A 23,761-nucleotide genomic window follows, 5' to 3' on the forward strand; every position below is an offset into this window, starting at 1 on the left:
ATTTATACATAAGGTACACATGAAATACTAGATAATCTCTATAAATTAAAATTACCTGTTTAAGCCCAAAAATCATCATCGCTCTCATCACTTGTTTTGATCTTGGTATTATTGTCATTTTTCTTTAGTAAAGCATTGTCGAAATCTGAATCTGAGCTATTACTACTGGAACTTACACTATTGCTCATTTGCGATACAGGAATGAAAACAGGACGAGATGCATCGCTTAAAACTTCTCCAACTTCTAAACTATCTCTTTTGGATATTATCTGTAAATCTGGAATAAATTTCTCATTTCGATCTGAAATTTGCCCCAAGCTTGAATTGTCACTTATTTCTTCATCCAAAATATCATTTTCATTATTTTCTGAATGGGAACTATCTTCAGTAGCACTTGCCACATTAAGAGCTGAAGGCATTGAAATGCGATTTAATTTGGGAAATGTTTTCTCTAAATCGCCTTCATTATAGGCACTATCGTATTGCATGTTCGCAAAATTTGAAGTTGGTCGAATTGTTATAGATTCCAGCATATGCAATTGTCTTTTGGCCACTGAATTCAAGGTACTGGAGGAGGTAGTAATGGTTGCTATATTTGTTGTAGTAGTATTCGATGATGATGTTAGATTAAGATCTGAAGGTTTTTGTTCCAACGCATCACCATCTCTATGAGGTATAGAGTTTATATCATCATCAGTATCGCTATTATACATTTCCAAGATACCGGCTTGTTTACTAGTTCCCGTTTTATCTTCGAATAGTTGCTTCATTTTGGCCATTGATTGTTTTATAAGATCTTCACTACTTTCAGTGGATTTTTCTTCTTTGCTTTCCATATTTTCCGTATATGTTTTCAAATCATTTAAGGTTTGCCTTAAATCTTTGGTAACTGGAGTTAGAGAATCTGACAAATGAGTGGTGGTATTCAAATTAGTTAACTCTGTCGCAGGAGTTTTTGGAAATAATTCTCTTCTTGGTGATTTTTTGAGTTCATTGTTGGAATTTGGAACTTTTTCTATTGCTTTGGTATCATTTGGAATCGTTGGCTCTGCAGCCGATAGTTTTTCTTCATCATTCACCGCCATGGTACTTATATTAAAAATGTTTATTTGATCCTTTTCCATATTTTTGACAGGTGATTCAACGATTTTCTTATCCTTAGCTAATCTAGGGGATAAAACAGTCTGTGGATGTGTTAAGGGTTCTTTCTGATTTTTTATTCCAGAACATTTTTGCTTCAATTGATTTTCTTTTTGTTGACGAAAATTAAACTCATTTTCGAAAAACTTGTCTTTAGCCTCTCGTATGGCATTTTTTATTTCCAAGGAAGGAGATCTAATGAGACTTTTAGTTGTAGTCATTTCTACTCTCGATTGTGTAAGGGCTAATTTATCTTTCAATCGAGCAAATTCCTCATCTAAAACCAAATCATCCTCTATAGGGAATTTTGACTTAGTTCGAACATCTGTCAAATCTATTTTACCTACGCCGCTATCATTTAAATGTTGCGTTTTTTCAATGCTACGAAGAATTTCCGAAGTTTTACTTTGGCTTTGAGCTATTAGTTGATTTGTGGCCTCTTGGCGGTATTTATTTTCTCTATTACGACGTTCCAAATAGACTTGAAAATGTTTTTCCAGACAATTACTTTCACTTTCTAATTGTTGCAAACGTAATCTGAAAAAAATAGAACAGGTCTTATTAACTTTACCTATATTTCCTGTTTATTTTCATAATTTATTATAATTGTGAATATATGAATAAATAAATAATAAATCTACACAAAGAAAAATCTAATTTAAAAACGAAATTGATCCAATTAGTTTTTTAAATGAAATTGCTTGAATCAAAATTAATTACAATAAAAAATATACTTGATTAAAAATTTAATTGATTTCTTTGGAATAATTGAGATAATCAATTATTTATAGTATTATTATCTATAATTATAGTTAAAAAAATTGCCAAAATTTTTCCAATTAAAATTTAAATTGAATAATTCTTCGTGAGTGTGCGTGAGTAACGAATTTCGCTTACGATATGAACTCATTTACAAGTTTAGTGACACCTGGGATGTCAAAACTTTAATAACGCTCTCGATTTTAATCATGCTCATGTTTTCAAACACGTCCCTTACCTTAGACATAAAATTATTCGTGAGTCGCGACATTTTTCGTGAGTCACGATATTTTGCGTGAGCGTGAGCGTGAGTCGTACCAAACAATATCGAGCGTGAGTAAAATATTACTCAAGTGCACACCTCTAATTGATACTATCATTTCTGTGATTAAAGAATATTCAATTAAAAATTAATTGGATCAATTATTTTCGTGATTGAAAATAAGAAATATTTTTTTCTGTGTAAATAAAATAATTTTCTTATAATCTTATGTTATAAGAGTTTATAATTTCTTATGAAGTTTCCGTTCATAATTTTTGGATTGGATTTTTCTTCTAATTTGAGTTGGATTTTTTCTTTTAATTTGGGTTAAAATTTTATTAAAAATTTAAATAAAATTTTTAATTGGAGATACTATTTTTATTTAATTCAAATGTTGTTTAGAAAATTTAATTCAATTTCTATCAATTACTTCTTTAATTGATGGTGTTTTTAACTTTTATTATACCCTCCACCATCGGTTGGGGGTACATATATTAAATTTACTCGTGGTGAAATTCTGAGTCGATCTGAGCGTGTCCGTCCGTCTGTTGAAATCACGCCCATATAAACCGATCCCCCGATTTGGCTTGCGGAGCCTCTAAGAGGAGCAAATTTCATCCGATCCGGCTGAAATTTGGTACATGGTGTTAGTATATGGTATCTAATCTGATTCAGTTGAAATTTGGAACGTGATATTATTATATGGCCTCAAAAACCCATGCAAATATTGGTCCATAATTATATATAGCCCCCAGATAGTCGATCCCCAATCACACAAAAATTGGTCCATATCAAGTTCATACCGTGCAAAATTCCTTATCGATTCATAAATATTTGTAGACGTACCTATACATACCTTTTTTGTCTAATATATACCACGTATGGACTAACTCACAATTTAGAAAACGATGTTAAAAAGTTTTAAGATGCCACAACCCATGTAATTCGATTGTGGATGAGTCTTTCGTAGAAGTTTCTACGCAATCCATGGTGGAGGGTACATAAGATTCGGCCTGGCCGAACTTACGGCCGTATATACTTGTTAATTTTTAATTGAAAATAATTTGGCGATATTTTCTTCTGTGAAGTTAAAAACACAATCAATTAAAAAAATAATTGATACAATAGACTTCATAATCAAATTAAATTATCTCAAACAACATTTGAATTAAATAAAAATAGTATCTCCAATTAAAAATTTAATTGAAATTTATAATAAAATCTTAACTGAAATTAAATGAAAAATTCAACTAAAATTATGATCGGAAAATTCATAAGAAAGAATAAATTCGTAGAAAATTATAATTATAGTTGGATTTTTCTTCTGACTTGACTTAAAGTTTTTATTATAAACTTATTTATTTAAATTTCAATTAAATTTTTAATTGGAGATACTTTTTTATTCAATTAAAATGTTGATTTAGATAATTTAATTTAATTTGATTAAAAAGTTAATTGTATATTTTTTTAATTGATTGTGTTTTTAACTCCGCAGAAGAAAATATCGCCAAAATATTTCCAATTAAAAAAATTAATTTATACAATTAACTTTTTAACCAAATTAAATTATCTCAATCAACATTTTAATTGAATAAAAAAATATCTCCAATTAAAAAATTTAATTTAAATAAATAAATTTATTATAACATTTTAACTCAAATTAAAAGAACAATCCAAATACAATTATGATTGGAAAATTCATAAGAAAGTATAAACTCTTATAATATTACAAGAAAGTTATTTCATCAAATGGCAAAATTGTAATTATAATTATAAATAATAATACTATAAATAAACGATTATCTCAATTAAAAAATGAATTGAAAATTGATTGAGATTATTAAATTTAATTTGATTAAGAATTTAATTGTATGTTTTTTAATTGATTGTGTTTTTAACTTCACCGAAGAAAATATCGGCAAAATATTTCCAATTAAAAATTAATTGATAAAATTAACTTTTTAATCAAATTAAATTAAATTATCTAATCGACATTTTTATTAAATAAAAATAGTATCCCCATGAAAAATTTACTTTAAATTTTAATATATAAATTTATAATAAAATTTTAACTCAAATTAAAAGAAAAATCCAAATACAATTATTATTATAATTATAATTCTATAAAATTTTGCCATTATTTCATCTAATGGCAAAATTGTAATTATAATTATAAATAATAATACTATAAATAATTGATTATCTCAATTCCAAAAATTAATTGAAAATGCCAAAGCAATCAATTAATTTTTTAATCAAATATATTTCTAATTAATTTTGTGATTGACACTGATCATTTTCGTGATTGCAGTAATTTCAATTAAAAAATTAATTGGATCAATTAATTGAATCATAAAACTAGTTTTCTGTATTCTATTAATTTTTTTATTGGAATACCTTTTTTGTGATATCAATAATGTTTGTCCATTAAAACTTACTTGGTTTCATTGATTATTTTCTCAACATTTAGATCTCTCGGTGTTATTACAACATTTTTGGTCTCATTTAGCTGTAGCTGTAGTTCAGCATTATTATTAACTGTATGATTTGGATTTTCACTTAATGGAATATCGATAATTTGTTTGGCTTTAGACGTTTCGGGTGTAATTTCTCCGTTCTCATCATCATTGTCGGCTATCATTTGGGAATGTTGTTTTTGCAATCTTTTAGTTTTATCCATAGGAGAATTTGTTTTCTCTTTTCTTTCCGGTGTTTCCTAAAATATCACACAATAGTTAATAATAATTAAAAAAATTAGAAATATCTAACAGCATTTCATACCCTTTTACTGTATTCTGCAGATTTTTGTATTTGTTTTTGGGCCTCCTGCAATTCAAATGATGATTCTCGCAATTTTTCCAATAATTCAAATTGTTTAGTTTCGAAATTTTTCAATCGCATTTCTATGTTTTCACTTAGTTTATGGGCTTCCATAGCTTGTTCTTCAGATCCTTGTCGTGATAATTGCTAAAACAAATCGCATAATTGTGAATCGGATCGGAGCAGGAAATTCTTATTCGGAAATTCTTACTTACAATCAACATTTTCTGTTTATAACGAAGTTTTAGAAGACTTTTCATATGTTTGATTTTTGCTTCTTGTTCCGATTGCCATTGTTCTTTGTGTTTGGCCACAGCTTTAGTTAGGGAACTCTCAATCTGATTCAGAAAACATAATATAATTTTTTTTGTGAGTTTTGTTTTTGAAAAGACGAATAAGTAAAGAGTGCAACATGTGGGAGAAAATGATTTTATATCCGACCCTACAATATATTGATATTTTCCACATAATCTCCTTTTACGACCTAGTTGTCGCTGGACACCACGCAAAATAGGGTGAAATGTTTATTAGATATCTAGCAAACCGAAAAATCGAAGCCAACTTTTTATAAGCTTCAAAATAGACTAAACGACTTTAGATATTTTTTTTTTTAATTGACGCAACTCGACTAACAGATTTTTGATAATTGCTAAAACAGGGATACGTAACTGTAGACGATATCATTTATTTTAAAAGGGATATATATATAGAATGTGATATCAACCAACTTCAGCTTGATATCATTTCTAAACCGCTCCTCTGACAGACAGCTAGTCACAGTTCATTGTATTGTTTACACGCCTAAAAAAGCAAGTTGCTATCGCTAGAGCCCTCCAGAATTTAAATTGGAATAAATCATTTGTTTCTCGTAGCATAGCTCGTCAAAGTAATACTCGCAGTGTTACATCTCGTCTAAAAAGTGGACGAAAAAATGATACTAACACCAGAAATGATCCGAAATGCGTAGATCGAGATTTGATCCAGATCCATGACGCAGGTGTTAAAACTTGCCCGCCAGCCGAGGAACATACCAAGAAGTTGCTTCGCTGGTACAGTTACCGAATTTTATTATCCAAATTGAGCAGTTTGTAAACAACCAAAATAGCAGGAGTTACGTGACAAAAAGATCAGCTGATAATTTACTCTTTCGATTCACCACCACTGAGGCGCAGTCGATGGTTCTTTTCCGCCGATAGTGCTGGTCCGTCGATGGCCAATCCCCACTGGTTTTCATCAGGTCAAAATAAATGCCGAATATCCTAAAATCAGCAGGCGGGCAACATTTCGGCCGTAGACCATGGACATTACACAGGACTCAACACCATCGTATTCAGAACGCGTTAACCAAGAATGATTTAAAAAGGAGGGCTGCTACTTCATTTCTAATGGCCAATGGCCACCAAAATCTTCGAATCTCAATCCGTTGAGAGAGTAGTAGGTTATGTATAGTGCCAGGAGAGTAGGTTATGTATAGTGGCAGACTATTCAGTCCATTGTGATACCACAGTGGTGAACTTCTCTCTTATCACTGAGTGCTGACCGATTCTATATTCAGCTCTATGACAAGGGACTACCTTACATCCGAGTCCGACTATACAAATGTCACCAGCGTTAATGTGAGGGGATAATCGACCGCTGAAAAACTTTTTGTTGTTTGGTCGAAACTGGGATTGAACCAATGACCCTTTGTATACACCACTAGAAAATTTTTAAAAAATAGAAAACTCGAAAAGTCAATTTTCTACAATTTTCAAAATCTCCACAAGACCTCGCAGACACGGTTGCCACAATTGGTAGATTGGTAGAATTGTTGATGTTTCGGTAGATTTTGCACATTTTTCATCACCAACTAATAGACATACAATTTTGACAAAATTTACTATAGAAATAAAATTTTGACAAAATTTTCTATAGAAATAAAATTTTGACAAAATTTTCTATAGAAATAAAATTTTGACAAAATTTTCGATAGAAATAAAATTTTGACAAAATTTTCTATAGAAATAAAATGTTTACAAAATTTTTTATAGAAATAAAATTTTGACAAAATTTTCGATAGAAATACACAGAAAAAAATTTCACGAAAATTTTTCCAATTAAAATCTTAATTGAGTTTTAAAAAATATTCAATTAAAAATTTAATTGAATCAACAAATTTTTTAATTGAAATAAAAATCAATCACACAAATTAATAGTATCAATTAATTTTTTAATTGGATCAATTAATTTTTTAATTGACTGTCAATTAATTTTTTAATTGATACTATCATTTCTGTGATTGAAGACATTTCAATTAAAAAATTAATTGGATCAATTAATTTCGTGATTGATTCAGAAAAAAATTTTTTTGTGTGTAAAATTTCGACAAAATTTTCTATAGAAATAAAATTTCGACAAAATTTTCTATAGAAATAAAATTTCGACAAAATTTTCTATAGAAAAAAAAATTTCGACAAAATTTTCTATAGAAATAAAATTTTTTCTAGAAATAAAATTTTGACAAATGTTTCTATAGAAATGAAATTTTTACAAAATTTTCTATAGAAATAAAATTTTTACAAAATTGTGTATAGAAATACAATGTTGACAAAATTTTCTATAGAAATAAAATTTTGACAACATGTTCTATAGAAAAAAAATGTTGACAAAAATTTCTATAGAAATAAAATTTTGACTACATGTTCTATAGAAAAAACAAGTAAGTAAAGTAGAAAGTCGGGCGGGGCCGACTATATCATACCCTAAACCACCATTACAGAATTAGTAATCATAAGCATTTGTAGGGTAAAATATAGGTCTGGGAGATAAACCGCAGTTGCATATTTAAGAAAATTAAGGGGTACATGTTGACAAAATTTTCTACAGGAATAAAGTTTACCACACAGTGTTAAAGATCAAGCCTTGTCGGCTTCTAATTTCCTCCTCTAGAGCCACCAAAATGTAAAAAATATTACAAATTGTGTTGAGTGAAAATGTCCTACATTGTGGCCCTACGTCCCTACAAGACGCTAAATATTAGAAAAACCCTACATATAGGGAATTTCCCCTACTTCTAGCAACACTGGCTGTGTTGATATTGCACCTACGCAGTTAGTATGCCACTAATATTGAGCCCATTATTAAAAAAAGAGAAAATCGTTAAATTAGTGTAGGTAATAAATACAAATTTGTAAAAATCGAGCAATATTCTTATGTAAGAGCTACAAGTACGTATAAGTACGATCGGCTAGTACATCAAAATTTGAAATTTGAGTAACATTGGTTAATAAATAAGAGTACTATGGCGGGTTTGATTAATACCACAAAAGGTTACCTTGTGCAAGATTTGAGTAAGACCAGTTAAGAAATGAGGCCTGTATGGTCAAACATAAGGTTATAAGGGAGATTTTTTCAAAATCGGGCGATACATATATGGGAGCTATATCTAAATTTGAACCGATTTCGATGAAATTTTGCTCATATAGTTAGTACTATAGAGGACTGGATCTAGCCAACTTTTAGTAAGATCGGTTAATAAATAAGGGTTCTATGGCCAAATTTGGGAAAATCGGGCTATACATATATATGGGAGCTATATCTAAATCTGAACCAATTTCGATGATTTTTTGCACATATAGTTAGTGCTATAGAAGACTACGTTTAGCCAAATTTGGGTAAGATCGGTTGATAAATAAGGGTTTTATGGCCAAATTTAGAAAAATCGGGCGGTACATATATATGGGAGCTATAGCTAAATCTGAACCGATTTCGATGATTTTTTGCACATATAGTTAGTGCTATAGAAGATTATGTTTAGCCAACTTTGAGTAAGATCGGTTGATAAATAAAGGTTTTGTGGCCAAATTTGGGAAAATCGGGCGATACATATATATGAGTTATATCTAAATCTGAACCGATTTGAATGAAATTTTGCAGACTTGAAGGGCGATGGAAAAGATTACCTTTTGCCAAATTTAGTGACGATCCGTTTGAAAAAACGCGCAACGTGACCTTATTTGTCGAAATCGGGCGATACATATATATGGGAGCTATATCTAAATTTGATCCGATTTCTTCCAAATTCAATAGCGTTCGTCCTTGTGCCCAAAAAACTTCCTGTACCAAATTTCATCAAAATCGGTTAATAATTGCGACCGGAATCCTGTGAACAACAAATACATGGACAGACGGACGGACGGACGGACGGACGGACACCAACCGCTAGATCGACTCAGGAGGTGATTCTGAGTCGATCGGTATATATTTTATGGGGTCTAAAATCAATATTTCTGGTAGGCACATTTTCTGGCCGATCAAACTTATTATACCCTGACCACTATGTGGTTTAGGGTATAAACATTTTTGACAAAAATTTCTATAGAAATAAAATTTTGACAAAAATTTCTATAGAAAAATAATTTGACAAAATTTTCTACAGAAATAAAAAGTTGACAAAATTTTGTATAAAAAAAAATGTTGACAACATTTTCTATAGAAAAAAAATTGACAAAATTTTCTATAGAAATAAAATTTTTTCTAGAAATAAAATTTTGACAAAAGTTTCTATAGAAATAAAATTTTGACAAAATTTTCAATAGAAATAATTTTTTGATATTTTTTGTTTGGTAGGGTTTGGTAATTTTTTTTCCAAATTTTTGTAGATTAATTTTGGCTCGAGTGGCAACCGAGCTCGCAGCTCCTAAGGAAAATAATTTTTTCCAAATTAAAAAAAAAATTAAACATTGGACTCATCCAAATTTTCACAAAGTTGAAAACCTGAAAGGTGGATTTTCTAAATTTTCAAAAAGTTGATTGTTATTCTTTTCTTGAAACTATCAAAATCATTCATTCATATTCAATTAATCTAAATCGAAAATCATTCTTGGAATTAACAGTTCATGGGAGATCTCGTTTTTCCAACTACAGTAAATTTCCTTTGCATATTTTCAGGCGTCACAGTTTTCCGCTTGTTTACACTATGGTTTAAAAAGGAAAAAAGAGTATCAAATTTATTGTATTGGACGAATTAGTTCGATTTTATGTTGAAGCAGAGATTCGTAATTTCAAATGAATCTGCGATCAAAATTTACGAAAACTCTTGCACAAAAAATAAACTAATAAAAGAATAGCAAAAAAGTAGCACAAAAATAAAAAAGTAAGTAATTTAGTGGCACAACAAAAGAGTTAAAAAAGTGGCAAAGATTAAAAAGTGACAAATCGTAACACATTCCCCCCTATTGCACTTTTCAAAAATTTAATGAATTATGAATTTATACATACTCTTTCTAAAAACTTTTTGCCATTTTCTGTCGAACGCATCTCGTATATCCAATCCGAATAGGATTTGTCAGTTAATCCAGTTTCCGTCTGTGTTTCCTTTAAATTATCCTTTGGCAATGACTGCTCCAGTCTTGCACTATGTTGTTTTGTCTCTTTTTTTGTCAACTCCCTCGTAACTTCACCAAAACTTGCAGCACATTTACCAAATTGTTTTGTTAAACTATCTATGGATTCCATGATATTGGTCAAACGTTTTCCTTTACGTTTGGATTTGGTTAATTGTTTTACATTTTCATTTATACGATCGAGGCTTCTATTTAAACTATGAAATTCTCGAGAACGTGGCGTTTTCTTAGATTTTGGTTTTTGTAAATTTCTTTGTTTAACCAGCAATTCAAATTCATGTGTCATTTCATTGACTTTTTGCGATAGGACAAGTAGATATTTATTAAGATGTTTCAAATTATCATTGCTTTTGCCACTCGATTTCGTGGGAGATGGTGGTGGGGGTATGTTGGCTTGAACTGATGCCGAGCATTTTTCTTTGCAACTTGGATTACCTTCGGTTTGAATCTCTACCGATTTTCGTAACATTTCTTGAGGTTTCATATTCACGAGACATTTTAAAATAAGCAATAATAGAGAGTTGTTACTATCCCCTTCGTATTCATCTAGAATAATTGGATCCAAAGAATGTTTATTTGCTGCTGCTCCTGTTACTGCTTCCCAAATTTCATTAATTTCCTGTTCACTAAATCGATAGTGGCGCATACTTTCAAAATCGGGTAAAGTATTACGAAATGGTATCTCTGTACAAAATACAGATAGAGTAAAATGACAATTCTGGGAATATAGAAATTCGGCCACCAGTGTATTTAAGGCTAAAACCAAAGGAGTCATACTAAGACGATATGTAGATCCTCCAGTAGAGCACATGCTGTGGGCTTGTATTTGTTTGCCTAGAAAAATTTGATATTTTAATGAACTCCAATCCAATTACTATGTCAAGCATTAATTAGTGGGGATAAGCTTCGTGTAGAGCCAAAGGAAGTCACACTTAAAAAAATAAACGGCGAAAAATGTAAGGACGTTCCAGTGATGAACTTTTTTAAACTGAATCATGCCTTAAAGGAACAGCATCACCTAATTTGATATTTCTTTGTATAAATGTTGGACAAATTCAACTGGACGATTTCTATAGAAATAAAATTTTGAAAAAAAATATCAAATACAATTTTGACACATTTTTGTCTATAGAAATAAAATTTTGACAAAATTTTCTATAATAATAAAATTTTGACAAAATTTTCTATAGAAATAAAATTTTGACAAAATTTTCTATAGAAATAAAATTTTGACAAAATTTTCTATAGAAATAAAATTTTGACAAAATATTCTATACACACAAAAAAATTTCACGAAAATTTTTCCAATTTTATTTATTTTCATTATGTAATTTGAAGCCACATAGCGGCCAATTTATGTAAATTACAATGGACTACTAACCGTGACTAAAGTATAATTGAAGTTATGACAATGTAAAAATATATGCGAGTATATAAAAAGTATAATTACATATATGAGGTATAAAATAGATTAATTAATAATATGACAAAAAATGAAATATGACCATTATAATTAATAATATGATAAAAAAAAATAAAAAAAAATGAAATATGACAAAACATTTTTAGTTCCCATTATGATTGAAAAAAGACAAAATAAGAAAATATTATTTACTCAAACAAGCACAACAAAGCAGCACTACTAACTCGAGTTTGGATAAGCTTCATGCAGGTGATCCAAGATGATCGAGTAATCTTTTACGATATGTCGAATCAGAAATCGAGAAGTCCTTTAAATTAGTAGGGAGACAGTTATAAGATCTGGCGATTCTAGCCTGAAATGACTTGTCCATATGACCTCTGGCAAGAGGTACAACAATCTGATTTCGCCGCGATCGGCCAAATGAAAATAAGTCCACGAGAAATCGAGGTGACTGAGCACTGAAAATTTTGTGGAAAAGAACAAGTGATCTGAAGTCAATAAAACTCGAAAATGGGCACCCCAGGAAATCCTGGACATGAGGAGATATGTGGTCATATCGACGCAATGAATGTAGATAACGGACTATTCTATGAATTGCTAGTTTAACTTTCCTTATGTTACCAGCATTTGTGCCACAAAAAACCTCAATGCCGTATAGAATATTGGGCATTGCCAAAGCATGTACAAGTCTCTTTTTGAATGAAAAAGGCAGCATCAAATCAGAGTTGTACAATTGGCGTAGAGTCAAATTCGTTTGACTAATAACATTGTCTATATGTAGATCAAATGAAAGTCTATCGTCAATGGTAACCCCCAAACATTTTAAATGGTGGACGACTTCAATATCACACCCATTATAAGAAAGAGTTAGTCCAATATCAGGATGAGATGAAAAAATTAATGCTTTTGTCTTAGAACCATTGACGGAAAGATTATTGAGACACATCCAACTGTATAAACTATTAGTTACAAAATCAATCTTAGCTTGTAAGACATCTAAATTATTAACATCCCCCCGAAAAAGCAACTGAACATCATCGGCGTACGAAAAAGTGGAGCAAAACATATCAAGATTCGCAAATAGATCATTAAGAAAAAGTATGAAAAGCATAGGCCCAAGAATTGAGCCTTGTGGGACTCCACTCCTTACCGACAAAGTATTTGATCTTTCTCCATTGATCTGCACATATTGCTTTCTACCTGTAAGGTATGAAGCAATAAGTTTGCAGGCACTAAAGCCGAAGCTGAAGTATTGGTGAAGCTTTTTTACCAATATGAAATGATCTACGCGATCGAAGGCCTTTTCTAAGTCTAATGAAAGTAAAACGCATACTTTATCATGCGTGAAACTCCCCCTTATAGCATCAGTTAGGCCAAGCAGTAACATTGTTGTGCTTCTATGACTTCTGAAGCCACATTGACAATCAGAAAGTAACTTATTAAATTCTAGATAATCATTAAGTTGCTTTTTCAAAATATATTCGAATACCTTAGATAAAACAGGCATTAGCGCTATCGGCCTATACTCATGACAATTCGGACTTGACTTTTTCTTAATCGGACACACTCTTGCCGTTTTCCACTCACGAGGGAACTTGATAATGGTATTGACCAAATGAAGGAAGTGGTCGGCGATATGTGGTATTACTATTTTGTAGAATTTGAGTGGAAATCCATCGTTTCCAGAAGCATTAGACTTAACGGACGAAAAAGCACAGATGACATCGTCAATAGTAACACATTTGAATGAAAATCCCGCTTCACCAAGTGAAGATGCTAAAAACGATCCAAAATCCCCCACGACATTTAACTGGTTACTTACAAATCCATCATTCAGGTCATCGACACTACTAACATTATCTGTGCGAATAGGGGATACTTCACCACCAATTATGCCGTTATCCCTAATTATGTTCCAAAATTCCTTAGGGTGTCCACAGCGATCAAACATAGCGGCATGACAATTCCTCTTTAACCTCCTTTTGACGGCTTTTGCCCGATTTCTGGCCCTACAATAATTTGACCAATTCTCTTGATTCCTGTCACGAAGATAAGCTTTATAAGCTATATCAGCCAATGACTGATGGTAGCGTACAAGGGGAGACTTAATCCAGTCATCACGACTGTTATTGAAAAACTTTGCTCTTCTTTTAGGAAAAGCAGAATGTATTGTGTCAATTCCAGCCATAAGCACACGCAGCTGCAAATCGACATCGGAGGTTAAGTATAAATTCGAGAAATCAACACACGAGATAGTATTTCGCAACAATTGATCATCATAATTGTTGTAATCAAAATACTCATAGATGTCGCTGCTTTGGCGAACACTAAAATCTAACGATAAATAAATGAAAGCGTGCTTTGAAATACCAGGTGAAATAAACTGCCCACCAGCACGCTTACGTTCTGGACAAGAAATCAGAAAATAGTCAATGAGGGAAGACGACTGATGAAATGCGTCATAATGCGTTGGTACATTATTGTGAACCAAGGAAACCCCCATTCTTAGGCATGCACGTCTCAGGTTGTACGACTTAGCGACGTCAAATAAATTGTTGTTGAAGTCCCCCATTATTATAATGTTAGAATAGCGTACCAGCAAATCAGAAAGTTCTGACTCGAGCGACTCGAAGTCCCCAGTTGGAAGGTAAACAACACCAACCAAAATTTTTTCCCTCCCAACTACCACTTCCACAAAAAGGCATTCCACCACACCATAATTAAGACCAGAATGTACAACCTTTGCCGTAAGTCGACTGGAAATAAATAAGGCAACACCTCCTCCTCTCCGAAATGGCCTATCATTTCTGTATGAAGAATAACCAGATATTTTGACGACATTAGAATTTTGGCCCTTAAGCCATGTCTCACTCACGCCGACTATATCGAGTAGACTACCCTCAACAATACTTCGAATTTCTGTTAATTTTGTTGACGTTGGCTTAATATTGAAGCTCTGTGCATTAAAATGAGCAAAATTTAGGTTGTTATTAAAAGAGGACAATTGGGAACGTAAAAATGAATTGTCATGGATAATATCACCTAAATTACTAAGATCCATAAATATGTATATATAATTGTTAGAAAATATAATTCATTCATTAAGTAACGTTACCAGGAAATTATTATAACTACTATCTAAAAGCAGACATCAAAAATAATTATCAAATACTTGAAATACGAAGAGTAAACTAAGTTTTAAAAGAAAAGCAAAAAACAAAAATCTACTAAAATTGAATTTTGATATCAGCTTTTAGGATAGGAAAAAATAGAAAAAAATACAAAAAATGAAACAAGGATTATATATGGCAGGTAATTTAAATTGAAATTGAACTACTAAAAGAGGTCAGGTGGAAAATCCACTACTACTAAAAGGATTGGATGTGATATTGGTGCGGTCTACTGCATCAAGTAAGTCAGCACATTCACGGGTATCCAGAGTCGTCCTCGTACCATTTGGAAGATTAACGACAACTTTAGGCAGATCTCCGTTTATAAGCTTAAATGCTGTAATTTTTTTCTGCCTACGAAGTTTCCGACATATGTATGTCAATTTTGACGCAGCTTGATGCAAATGATCGTTTAAGAACACTCTTCCAGCAGTATTTTCTCCAAGAACAGTAGAAAGTAATAATGGATCGCCATTATAATAGTTTGCCATGAGTACATCCCGGGTGTAAATGCAATTAAGTTTCAATAAAACAGATTTGCCCATATAACAACAGTGTTGTATACCGGACAGTGGGAGGTCTATGTTACATAACGAAGCAATCTTTATTATGGGTACCCTTAGGTCAGTTATACCTTCAGGTAAGCCATTAATTACTATGTCTGCCCTATTTAATCTTCTCTGAAGTACATCGTTGTGTGTTTGAATTTCAGAAATGGCGGTGTTATGGTCGGTTTCAAGCTGCTTAGCAACCGCCAAACAATTAAAAATTTGTTCCTCCAACTTCTTCGTGGATGTAGTGAGATCTGCTTGCATTGCTTTGTTTGAAGATTCCATACTTTTTTCAAGTCCATTTACTCTGTCTTGGATTTCTCGTTTGTAGTCTTCGAGCTGACTCTCAATAGAGGCTGCGAAAGCAGTAAATCTATCATGAAGTTCACTAACAGCATCAACGTTAGAACTTAGGGTGTCATTTGCATTGAGAGTTATATTTTGTTGCACTGTAACCTCTTCATCAGAGTTAGTTTCAACGAAACTTATCTTTTTTTTAACACACAACGGACATTTGTATAAAAAAGATTTCTTCTTGTATAGAAAAGCATGTTGTGATAACGAGACATTTATACATGCAATATGGTAGTATGCATCACAGATGCAACATCCTAGGCTATGTTGATTTTGGACTCCTTTTTTGCATTTAGGACAGACATATTTCTTTGTTTTTGATGCCATACTTAAAGATCTTTGAAAAATGAAAATTTCCAGTAATTGAAAATAACCAGCTCTGCAACACACCAAATAAAGTGAGACACCACAGGCGATCAAAACATATGTTCGAAATAAAGTCAAAACCACCAAGCAACGCACATCCATATACCACATCAACCATCCAAACTCACACAAAAAAATGATATAAGCAGCTACAAACCCAACAGCAAGATAGTGGTAAGAAAATCGTCCACGCAGCAGGTCAATCAATAAAAGCGCAAACCAACGCTTTCTTATTGTTGTTGTTATGTATCAGTTGTATGGCAGAAAACCACAAAATTCACACACTATTGAAAACCTCCAATATCCAGATGATCCTTGTCCAATGAGTATTTCAAAACTTGACAACAGTGAAAATTTAATGCACTTTATTACAATTAATTTAATTATTTCCTGGGAACTATTTTTTGCTTTCAGCTGTTCATGACAGTGTTGCCAAATTATGTTTTAATTGAGTTTTAAAAATATTCAATTAAAAATTTAATTGATTCAACAAATTTTTTAATTGAAACAAAAATAAATCACAATAATAATAGTATCAATTAATTTTTTAATTGGATCAATTAACTTTTTAATTGACCTTCAATTAATTTTTTAATTGATACTATCATTTCTGTGATTGAAGACATTTCAATTAAAAATTAATTGGATCAATTAATTTCGTGATTGAATCAGAAATTTTTTTTGTGTGTAGAAATAAAATTTTGACAAAATTTTCTATAGAAATAAAATTTTGTCAAAATTTTCTATAACAATAGAAATTTTTACAAAATTTTCTATAGAAATAGAAATTTTGACAAAAAATTCTATAGAAATAAAATTTTGACAAAATTTTCTATAGAAATAAAATTTTGACAAAATTTTCTATAGAAATAAAATTTTGACAAAATTGTATATAAAAATAAAATTTTGCAAAAATTTCACACAATTTTCTATAGAAAAAAAATTTGACAAAATTTTCTATAGAAATAAAATTTTGACAAAATTTTCCATAGAAATAAAATTTTGACAACATTTTCTGTACAAATAAAATTTTGACAAAATTTTCTGTAGAAATAAAATTTTGACAAAATTTTCTATAGAAATAAAATTTTATTCTTTTTGTTTTGTTATTGTTGGTTTTGTTCTTTAAGCATTGTTGTTGTTTTTTATTGCAGCTTAAAACCATACATTGACTAAACTACAAGTGTAGCTTAACCAACAGAGGAAAATAATGTTTGTCAAATTTATTTGGGCAAAGCCCTATAGACTGCAGGATGGTTGGAAGGACGCACGTTTCGGAATTACCACATTCCTCATCAGCATCCTCTTGCAGCAAATTTATTTCGGCATAAGCCGGCTATCAAACAATACCTTTTTTCGGGAGTTTCAAGTGTGGTTCATTGTTGGGTTTAATGAACTGCCTGAATTTATTCTGATAATTGGTTGATAGTTTTGCTGCAAGTAGAGGATGCTGATGAGGAATGTGGTAATTCCGAAACGTGCGTCCATCCAACCATCTTGCAGTCCATAGGGCTTTGCCCAAATAAATTTGACAAACATTCGTTTCCTCTGTTGGTTAAGCTACACTTGCAGTTTAGTCAATGTATGGTTTTAAGCTGCAATAAAAAACAACAACAAGAAATAAAATTTTGACAAAATTTTCTATAGAAAAAAAATTGAACAAATTTTTCTATAGAAATAAAATTTTGACAAAATTTTCTATAGAAATAAAATTTTGACAAAATTTTCTATAGAAATAAAATTTTGACAAAATTTTCTATAGAAATAAAATTTTGACAAAATTTTCTATAGAAATAAAATTTTGACAAAATTTTCTATAGAAATAAAATTTTAACAAAATTTTTTGTAGAAATAAAATTTTGACAAAATCTTCTATAGAATTAAAATGTTGACAAAATTTTCTATAGAAATAAAATTTTAACCAAATTTTCTATAGAAATAAAATGTTCACATTTTCTATAGAAATAAAATTTTGACAAAATTTTCTATAGAAATAAAATTTTGAAAAAATTTTCTGTAGAAATAAAATTTTGACAAAATTTTCTATAGAAATAAAATTTTGACAAAATTTTCTATAGAAATAACATTTTGACAAAATTTTCAATAGAAATAAAATTTTGACAAAATTTTCTATAGAAGTAAAATTTTGACAGTTATTTATAGAAATAAAATTTTGACAAAATTTTCTATAGAAATATAATTTTGACAAAATTTTCTATAGAAATAAAATTTTGACAACATTTTCTATAGAAATAAAATTTTGACAAAATTTTCTATAGAACAATAAATTTGACCAAATTTTCTATAGAAATAAAATTTTCTATAGAAATAAAATTTTGACAAAATTTTCTATAGAAATAAAATTTTAACAAAATTTTTTGTAGAAATAAAATTTTGACAAAATCTTCTATAGAATTAAAATGTTGACAAAATTTTCTATAGAAATAAAATTTTAACCAAATTTTCTATAGAAATAAAATGTTCACATTTTCTATAGAAATAAAATTTTGACAAAATTTTCTATAGAAATAAAATTTTGAAAAAATTTTCTGTAGAAATAAAATTTTGACAAAATTTTCTATAGAAATAAAATTTTGACAAAATTTTCTGTAGAAATAAAATTTTGACAAAATTTTCTATAGAAATAAAATTTTGACAAAATTTTCTATAGAAATAACATTTTGACAAAATTTTCAATAGAAATAAAATTTTGACAAAATTTTCTATAGAAGTAAAATTTTGACAGTTATTTATAGAAATAAAATTTTGACAAAATTTTCTATAGAAATAAAATGTTGACAAAATTTTCTATAGAAATAAAATGTTGACAAAATTTTCTATAGAAATAAAATTTTGACAAAATTTTCTATAGAAATATAATTTTGACAAAATTTTCTATAGAAATAAAATGTAGACAAAATTTTCTATAGAAATAAAATTTTGACAAAATTTTCTATAGAAATAAAATTTTGACAAAATTTTCTATAGAAATAAAATTTTGACAAAATTTTCTATAGAAATAAAATTTTGACAAAATTTTCTATGGAAATAAAATTTTGACAAAATTTTCTATAGAAATAAAATTTTGACAAAATTTTCTATAGAAATAAAATTTTGACAAAATTTTCTATAGAAATAAAATTTTGACAACATTTTCTATAGAAATAAAATTTTGACAAAATTTTCTATAGAAATAAAATTTTGACAAAATTTTCTATAGAAATAAAGTTTTGACAAAACATTCTATAGAAATAAAATTTTGACAAAATTTACAATAGAAATAAAATTTTGACAAAATTTTCTATAGATATAATTTGCAAAATAATATTTTTTGTTTGGTAGGTTAGGTTAGGTTAGGTTATGTGGCAGCCCGATGTATCTGGCTCACTTAGACTATTCAGTCCATTGTGATACCGCAGTGGTGAACTTCTCTCTTATCACTGAGTGCTGCCCGATTCCATGTTAAGCTCAATGACAAGGGACCTCCTTTTTATAGCCGAGTCCGAACGGCGTTCCACATTCCAGTGAAACCACTTAGAGAAGCTTTGAAACCCTCAGAAATGTCACCAGCAATACTGAGGTGGGATAATCCACCGCTGAAAAACTTTTTGGTGTTCGGTCGTAGCAGGAATCGAACCCACGACCTTGTGTATGCAAGGCGGGCATGCTAACCATTGCACTACGGTGGTTTTTATTAAAATTTTCTCCAAATTTGATAATTATTTTTGGATCGAGTGGCAAAACTGTTATCCATCAGTTGTTTCCCAGTTTTTGTTCTCGTTTTGTCTCCGTTCGTCTGACTTCTATGTGCCTCTGTCCTATATTGTCTCTTCGTTCCCTAAGTTCACTTCATTGTGTACTAGCACTTTTCGAATAGACTAGGCTAATGGGATTATTCTTCACGGTTCGTCATCACGGTTCGTCATCGAGCCTTAATGTATGCTATTGCTTATATTGCCCTTCTACTATCTGTGAGTATGCTCACGTCCTCTGGTCTCCTGTTGTCAGTGATGCCAGGAAGTTTTTTGAAAATTCCCTACGCGGCTCCTAAAAATTCCCTTTTTTCCCCTACGCCCAAAATTTTTTCCCTACATTTTTCGCTACGGTAAAAAATTGACTAAATTCAAACAAATATGGCAAGAAAATAGCAAATATTTCTTTAAAATTAATAGTCAGGGACTATATCCTTCAATAAAGGGACCAAATGTGCAATAATATTAATACTGAAATTCTTAATCGGATTTTAAACTTTGCAATATCATTGCTCATTTTTAACACTACCAACATTTTTCTTGGAAACTTTAAAGGCCGCGTGTTTCTTCAGGTCAGATTTTCCACAATTTACGAATTTTCCACAAGCAATGCACTGACATTTAAAATCGTCATTTGCTAGTCAATCCTTTAATTCAGCAGTGAGCCAATTTGCACAAAAAGGTTGTTTTCTAAATTTTACTGTAGATGACATTTAAAAAAAAATTAAAAACTCTTATGAATCTAATTTGACAATAGGTAAACAGCGTAGCAGTTATTTAAAGATATTCCGGAATAAATATTCCACATTTATATAAGCGAACCGCAAATGCACTGCTGAAGTGATCTTTGTATTAGAAAATATTGGGAAGCACCAAGTCATCACATGCTTATGTACCTAAATGGGAGCTTTCATTCCTGCAAAAGTAAATCTATTTCATGTTATTAAATACGAATACAAAAAAATCTTAACGATACCGCTGACATTTTCTAAATAATATCATTACAATAACATCGTTGACGCTGAATTACGTATTCAATTAGTTGATGCCTTGACTACCATATATTTTGGGTGTAATAATATTTGAAATATAAGCAAAAGTACTCTTCTTGTTGCAAAATATAGTAAAATCTGAAAATTAGAAAAATTCCCTACATTTGTATAAAAAATGAAAAATCTGTCCTTTTTTCCCTACAGTTGTAATTTTAGGAAAAAAAATCCCTACAAAAAAGGATTTTTCCCTACGCATGGCATCACTGCCTGTTGTTACTGACCCTACAACGCATTTTGTTATCGAAAGAGGATCCAGGTTTCCCTATCTCATGTCGACTGACTTACACAAAAGCCAGTATTTGGCTTGTAGTCCGCTCTAACTCATTATTTCCATCGTTACTGGACCTTAACGAATCTGTGACCTTAACGAATTCCATAATTTGTTTCCAGTCCCTGTTTCCAAGCTTGGCCAGGACCCAAATCACCTCTTCGCCGATATGGTTAACTGTTTGCCTAGTAAAGGCAGGTCTGCGCCAAAGGTAGTGTTCCAAAGTCTCATCATTCTCAAAACAAGCAATACATGCTGCTCCTATTCAACAAAGATATACTCTCCATTCTGGGTGCCCGATCATTATTCCCTCGGCCATCTTGACAGTCGTTTTAGTGCCCTTGATTAGTTATTTTTAATGACTGTGTCACCCCTGCCCCAGATATTCAAAGAGATTCCACAATATGGGTGCAGAGATTCCACAAAGTGTGTGCTTAGTACTTGTTCACCAATGTGGTATCACAATGGACTGTGGTATCACCAATGTGGTATCACAATGGACTGAATAGTCTAAGTGAGCCTGATACATCGGGCTGCCACCTAACCTAAGCTAACCTAGTACTTGTTCTGGAGTCTTCTGCTAGGACCGCCTATCTCGCGTCAGAATTTCATACTCTGCGATAATGGTAACCACAAGTATATGATCGGTATATGATTACTCTCCACTTTTAACCTTTAAAGGTTTATCATGTTAATGTTTCCGTCCACTCCTCCATCATCTTCAATCTCATTGCGCCCTTACTTTTATCTGAAGTCCAAGACAACATAACCGTTACATTATCGGTTTATAATCTTCACGTTCTTAGTTAACCAGAATGCTATCTTTCAATTCCTCTGAGCGTCGAGGATATTGAGGTTAAGGAATGAGACTTTTGCACTTTTCATCATTGTCTAAACTATCCTTTACTTGTTACAAATGACATTTGTGCAAATATTTGTGTTTTCATACCAACAGGATTAGCATATGCTGGTGGTTGCCTATAGCAACGCATGCCACCAGCTGGAAATAAATCCACCACCACCAAAATACTTTTTAATTTTGTTCTTTTCTTACTTACCTAAATTTGTTTTATTGAAATTTTTTATAAGATCACATCGTAATTTCGCTTGTAAACCCCGCGCCACATCATCTCGTTCCATCCACTCATGAAAATGTTTTTCAAATTCATTTGCCGGTATTTTAGATAAATCAGCAAAATTAGTTTTTTTGTTTCCACTTTCATTATTTTCTGTCATCGTAGGTAGTCACAAATAGAATCGATATGTCTTTCTTGTGATGACACCTTATTTTTCTTTTAGTTATTAACTATTTTTCATCTGTTAGATAAAGGGGACGCTCTAAACTTGACCTGTTAAATTATTACACACACACACACACAACTTCATTGCTATACAACAGCTGGATATCAAACTGTGCGTTATTTTCAAATTGGTCAGGCGTAACGAGAATAAACAAGTGTCCCATTGGGTATGTTCATTACGTGATATAAAACTGGTTAATTCACAATAACAAACCTACTCTACGACATTCCCAATAAACATACAAGCATGGTACTACTACATGGTACACTTATTAAACAGTATAGTCAGAAATTTGAGAAAATTTGCGATTTGTATCGGAAATAATACTGTGCGATTTACAATTGCTTGTTTATATTTTATTTTGTGAAACACCAAGCGCAAATAGCGAGTCATTAATTAATTGAATAAAACAAAGGTTAAGTGCTGAAAACATAGTTATTAGTCTTAAAATTGTGAAAGGTGTATTGGTGAAAATTTTTCGACATTCCAAATGGAGTAAAGTGATATATTTTCAAATATTTATAGCGTTACGGTCCCGTCTATTATACTTTGATATAATCTAACAGTGCTTCACTCATTACCTTCATCATTTGTATATATTTTTAACAATGTAAAAATACATGCCAACTGTTGAGAAGTTGTACCAACATGCCGTCACTGTTGAGAAGTTGTACCACGCTAATTTACTATAAAAAAAAGTATAGCAAGAGGTACCTTTTTAGATAAATTTAGGATGACGCCAATAAGACTCCCTTCAAACTATTAAAAAAGTGAATTTCAAGATATTTGGAAAAAAATCATTATGGTCAAATAAAACACGATATTTTAGATGTTTATTAATTTAATCTTCCAACTATAATGTTTTTACGACTAAAATCACATTTAGCAAATTATATTGCATTAACAAATGGATCATGTTGTGTTACTTCGAAGAATTTATAAAATTCTATTCAAATTAATAAATATATACACAATCGTGTGTTTCCTGTATAGTGATCAAAAAACCATTTTTTTTTTCAAGTCGGGGTTTCTCGGTTCAAAAAACCGATGTTTTAAAAACTAAATAACAGGCATAACCGGTCCAAATGGTTTTTCCCAAAAGTAGCAAAAACGTTTAATTTAATATAAATGCAGGAAAATATATATCAATGTTTTTAT

The 23,761-nt window shown here is 30.8% G+C and overlaps 1 protein-coding gene across 1 annotated transcript; it reads right to left on the minus strand.

The window, feature by feature from the left end:
- Nucleotides 1-19: 19 nt before the first annotated feature.
- Nucleotides 20-22,716, minus strand: unc (uncoordinated). Its single transcript, XM_075299972.1, has 6 exons — nucleotides 22,360-22,716; nucleotides 10,241-11,199; nucleotides 5,197-5,319; nucleotides 4,943-5,128; nucleotides 4,600-4,877; nucleotides 20-1,677 (listed from the first exon to the last, which is right to left on the minus strand). The coding sequence occupies exons 1-6, from the start codon at nucleotides 22,535-22,537 to the stop codon at nucleotides 60-62; spliced, it is 3,342 nt and encodes a 1,113-aa protein (XP_075156087.1). The 5' UTR covers nucleotides 22,538-22,716; the 3' UTR covers nucleotides 20-59.
- Nucleotides 22,717-23,761: the final 1,045 nt, after the last annotated feature.

The sequence above is a fragment of the Haematobia irritans genome, chromosome 3 (assembly GCF_050003625.1).
Source record: "Haematobia irritans isolate KBUSLIRL chromosome 3, ASM5000362v1, whole genome shotgun sequence".
Taxonomy (NCBI): domain Eukaryota; kingdom Metazoa; phylum Arthropoda; class Insecta; order Diptera; family Muscidae; genus Haematobia; species Haematobia irritans.